General features: G+C 37.4%; 1 protein-coding gene across 1 annotated transcript in view; it reads right to left on the reverse strand.

Moving 5' to 3' along the window:
* The window catches only part of ppip5k1b (diphosphoinositol pentakisphosphate kinase 1b), a gene marked incomplete at its 5' end in the record, with an annotated part of 53,902 nt that overhangs the window by 15,889 nt on the left and 32,348 nt on the right, over positions 1-5,665 (reverse strand). The window contains 1 exon segment of the mRNA XM_014021279.1: positions 2,379-2,522. Within this exon segment, the coding sequence (XP_013876733.1) occupies positions 2,379-2,522 (144 nt within the window).

Below are 5,665 nucleotides of genomic sequence, written 5' to 3' on the forward strand. Positions count from 1 at the left end.
ATATATATATATCCTTTCTTTTTGTATTATGACTTCAGTAGTGCTGTAATGAGTTATTTTATTTGTTATTGTTTTGCTGTTGTATTTGAGTAACTGTGGCTCCCTGAGCAATTTCACTGATGAAGTCACTCATGGGCATGATGTGGCCCACGGGCCACCAGTTGAATGTCCATTGGCAAGAATAAAATTTTACATCTTATTTAAATAAAAAAAATTGCTGTATATTTTGTTGCCTTCATGGCCATGTGTCGCTTGAAAGAAATTTTTTTTAAATTCCCAATGGGACTTGTTTTTGGGTGGGAGGTAATACAAAAACATTTGAGTTATGTATCTGGTAAATTATGTCTATATTTATTCTACATTTATGTATTTTAAATTAACAGTCCAGTGCTCAGGCAGAAATTGTGAAAGGGTGTCATTTAACCTGTAGGTTGATAATCAAACAGGACATTTTTATGGGAAAAAAATCAGCACAAAGACTGAAATAAGTTCAACATTAATACCTCAGTCTTATGTGGTAAATAAAAAAACTGTCCAGATTCTGCAACTAAACAGTCATAGGAAGAGAAATACACATTAACAAACCTGACCACATAATCAATCATTTTGTAGAACAAAAGGACATTTTTCATCTTCAGTGGTTGAGACACCTGTTGAAAGGAAACTTACCAACAACCCTGCAGATCATCTTCAGGCCTGAACTGTATTTACCATTTCTCCTGCTGCTTCTATTTAAATAAAACAACTCTGACGTCAATTCAAACCATCATCTGTCTCTAAGGCAGCAGCACAACACACAACACTAACTGGCAGTGAGTTCATGTGATTTACACACACAGTGGCACCCAGTGGTTAAACAGAGCAGCTCAGTTTTTGGTTTATTCTGCTGATCTCAAACTAACCCTAAGGATATCAAAGCTTTCTTCCATTGCTCCATTGTAAAAACAAGTGGGGTCATTTCACCCTGCTGAACCAACCATTGGTGGTTTTTGCTAACTCACCATTAGCAGAACAATAAAAAAGCTATTAAGAGCAGAATGTGAATTATTTTAGGAGGATTAGTCAATCCTATTCCAAAATCCAGACTGAGATTGTAAAATGAAAGATTACTGTAAAATGTGGTTAATTAAAAAGGAAAGACAAAGGAGCCAGGCTTCTGGCCTCCAGCCTCTAAAAGCACTTCAGTTTGGATTTTAAAATTCTTTCATATAATCTGACGCACAGAACTGCAACATGCACAGAGAGAGGGAACACCATCATTCTTTTACACCCAAACCCACAGCGATGTGGTCTTTCCAGGGTTTCTACACACCGTCTATTTTCAAATGTAATGCTCTTCCAGACACAAATCTTACATTTATCTGTGTTTTCTGAAACATTTCGACATCATAACATATTTCAGCTACATTTAGACTGCAATTGTACTCCAGCATTGTTTTTAATGTCATATGTTTGCTGCTGAAAAGTTAGATTTGGGTGGTTTTCCCATTTTTCATCTTGTGAGGTGAAACATCTAGATAAGAAACTTTCTTAAACACAGCTGTTTTATTTTTATTTTTGAGAAATTATTATTTTGCCTAGCAAAAATTGTTTCTGATTAAATGCAGATCTGACTAAAATAATTTTCTGTCAATAGTTATGTTTTTGCATTTTTGATGACACTACAAATAGCACAGAGCTGGAATCACACAAGCAAGAATTACTGTGTGATCCTGATTTCAATTTCCAGAAGTTACTAATCCTAATGGTTTATAAATCAAAAGTAGCCATCTTTAGGGCAACTTTTTACAAAACATTAAAATTAGTTTGTTTTTAGGCAATCTGCAAAAGCTAAGCGAGTCAGGAATCATCAATGCATTTTTATGACTTTTATTTTTTTAATACTAAGTCAGACCTGGAAAATACTGAAATCAATATTCATCCTTTTTGAAGACTGTGTAGGAACCCTGTTAGACCGATGTGGAGAAATAGAAATCACTGATTACTGCAGTGGATCACACTTTCCAACCTACGGTACATCTGCATGCTCAGCATTTGCTTCACAGCCAATCAAACTGCTGTCAGATCATTAATCATTGTGCTCACAGCAAATCATTTGAGAAAAAAAACATCATGAAATAATGTGAACTGTTTTAGAAAAGAAAAATAAATGGGGGGGAGGGAGCTTTGGTTTTACAAACAAGCAAAGCAACAAAAAAGAAGAAGGCAGAATTTCCTGAAAAATCCATTGTTTTTTCCAAGTTTAGGGCAGAAAAAAGTGTAAATAAAATAATAAAATAATTTAATCTGGGAAGATTCGGCAGAGCTTTAAAAAAAAAAAAGAGTGGAGATGAAAACACCTGCCCCACAGTGGAGGATCGACACCACGGTGAACATACCAAACATGCCAACCTTGCACGGCAGACTGCCGGGGGACAAAGGTGGCTTTCGGTGGTGGTGCGAGCGGACGTAATCCCGCAGGTTGGGGGCGCTACAGGACACCCCGAGGGCTGAGGCACTGAAGAGGCCAGAGCAGAGCGAGCCTGTGTGAGGAGTCGGGGGGGAGTGCAGGGAGAAGGGATGGGAGGGGGGAGTGTTTTTAATTCACACACCATGCACTTACTGTTCGTAAAAACATCAATGTTCTGGGTCGTTTCCAGAGGAGCGTGTTCACATTTAAAAAGAAAATGCAATTTTAAATGTTAATCAGCTATAGAAATAATTATGCACAGTAGTTTATTCTTACAAATAAACTAAAATGTACGCAGGTTTTCAGTTTCCTGAATTAATAAATGTACTTTTCACTACGCTGATCCCATTTGCATGACCGCAAATGTAAATAAGGGTAACAACTGTTGCACATGCACTCAAAAAACGGATTGTCATTTTTATTTAACTAAGTTATGTCAACAGTTTCCACTCAACTGAATTGAGTAAGGGTAAAGAAAATTTCACATTTACTTTCAACAAAAATGTGAAACTTTGCATTTACTCAACTCAGTGGAAATTGTTGACATAACTTTGTTGGATTTACTTAATCATCTGTTTTTTGTGCACACAGACGGTGTTGTGGTTCAAGCAAAAAAAGCAGAAGTGTGATACACTTATTTTTTAACCAAAATTATAAAAGAAAAGCAGACCTTTAAAAACAGCGTTTTGACAGCAGAGCATTCTTTTTCCACCAGGTAACACCATCGATAAAGGGAATGAGCTCTTGTGAAAGTACCAAAAATACAAAACAAATACTTCTTAGTTCGTTTTTAATGTATGCAGATTTTTTTTCATTTATTGAACAATGCATACTACTGTTGCTCTCTGCACTGTAAATTTATATACATCTCTTTTCTACAGTCAGTTCCATAAATATCGAGACATGGACACAATTTTCATCTTTTTGGCTGCGAACTCCACCACGACGAATTTGAAATGAAACGAACAAGATGTGCTTAACTGTAGACTTCCAGCTTTAATTTGAAGGTATTTACATCCACCTTTTAACATTTTGTTACAAATCATCTGCAGTCAGCCTGAAGTCTGGAACACAAAGACAACAGCAGACGCTGGGTTTCATCCCTGGTGATGCTCTGCCAGGCCTCAGCTGCAGCTGTCTTCACTTCCTGCAGGTTCTTGAAGCATTTTCCCTTCAGTCTCGTCTTCAGCAAGTCAAATACTCAGTCGGATTCAGGTCAAGTGATTGACTGAGTCACTGTATAATATTCCACTTCTTTGCCTTAAAAACTCTTTGGTTGTTTTAACGGCATGCTGAGGATCATTGTCCATCTGTGAAGCTCTGTCCAATGAGCTTTGAAGCATTTGGCTGAATATGAGCAGAAAATATTACCTGAAACACATCAGGTCTCATCCTGCTGCTTTTGTCATCATCACACACATTTTGTTCATTTCATTTAAAATCCAGTGTGCTGGTGTTTACAGGAAAAATGATGACACCTGTGTCAATATCCCAATTTTTATGGAACAAACTATATCTCTATATAGTCTACCATGTAATGAAATATTGACAGACTAAAACAGCATTCACATGAACCTCAATGAAACTTTGGGACAGTTTTAGAATGACAACAGTCCACATTGATCTTGACCTCATTCATTCATTAGCTCGTCATTCCAGTCAAAACTAAACTTGTTCTCCACTAAACTTTAAGTTCACAGGGCTCTCTACAACACCTGAATGAATTATTTATATCCTTTTCACACAACTCTACTTCAAATTGCTAAAAATAATCATTTAAGCTCTGAGTGACATGACAATTGCTGCACATTACAGCCTTAATGCACCTGAGATTAAATTTTTTATTGAACATTTTGTAGTTTTCATCAAGCCTTAGTAAACAGTGTGCATAAAGGCTACACGGTTAAGTTTATTTAAAACTAAAGGACATACCTGAGGATCAAAAGTATATCACGTGTCGTGTTGTGAAGCAGTTACAGTACATTCAGTTTCCCAGTGAAACACACCACAGAAACTGTTTAATCTCTCTGTTGTCACATTCATGGTTTTATGTGTTTCTCCGTAAGTTTTAAATTAGACAAGTTTTTCTTTCCTGCGAGTGTTTACATTTCAAAGACCTATTAAAAAGGTACATCAAATGGAAACACACATTAAAAGAAAAAAAAAGTCTTTTACAAGAGTTTTCTGATTTGGGCAGAGATCCAGAGAGGCTTCTTAAAAAATCTACAAACATTTATATACATTTATATTAAATGCATTTTTTACATTTCTACAAAATGTGATAGGATAAGACAGGATAGATATGTAGGTTGATCTATAAAGAGTTACTGAGAGGGGCATATTCATTACTGTATGACTACATATGACCCATGAGGACACTGGAGGAGGTCATTCGTACAATTTGATGAACTTCAATCCAAAATAAGAGTTTTTTTGTGTAATGCTGATGGTCATCAGGTGGAAGACACTTTATTATCGTTTGCTAAACAGGCCATAATAATTTGATATTTAAGTCTTGTTCTATTAGCAAAAGTTGCATTTAAACAACATTTAATATGGGTAGTTTTCTTTTTTACAAAACAGCAGCAGAGTTTTGTGAAATGGTTAAGTACCCGAATGTTTTAACTAATAGAGTTGGGTACCGAAACTCAGTTCCAGTATGGCACCAGGGCGAACATCAACGGTAGTACACAGACCGAAACACAGCTCTAACTTAGGTGCTTTATTTTAATGCCTCAAAGAAAGCTGTTAATTTGCGCCCTCTGGTGTTCACTGTTAACAGTGACAGCCTCGGCGCACAATCTCCACGGACTCTCTTGTACGCGGTTCGACTCGGCTCGGTCTCGGCCCGATGCGTCTTTCCAAGCGCGCTCCACAGCTGCGCTGTTTCAGAACCTCCTCTCCGGTGGTTCTAAGTGGGTAGAAGCGAGAACAGCACGCTTACGATTTTGACGTCAGCAGAATTCAGCCTGTGGGTAACTCTTGTATTGACTGACAGCAAATTTCCTCCTGAAGAGAGCTGCTTTTGTTTAGGAATACGAGCGTGCGGTGCGATACGACAACATGGAGAAATAAAACTGCCTTTTTGGGAAAGGCAGAACTTGTAAACACTTCCTGAAGAGAGGTGAAGGAGATGAAGCTGAGCAGATAACCGGGAGGTTTCCAACAAACTGACCGCCCATGGTTACACAAGCACTTAGCTAAACAGCATTGTGA

Source organism: Austrofundulus limnaeus, unplaced genomic scaffold (genome assembly GCF_001266775.1).
Source record: "Austrofundulus limnaeus strain Quisiro unplaced genomic scaffold, Austrofundulus_limnaeus-1.0 Scaffold285, whole genome shotgun sequence".
Taxonomy (NCBI): domain Eukaryota; kingdom Metazoa; phylum Chordata; class Actinopteri; order Cyprinodontiformes; family Rivulidae; genus Austrofundulus; species Austrofundulus limnaeus.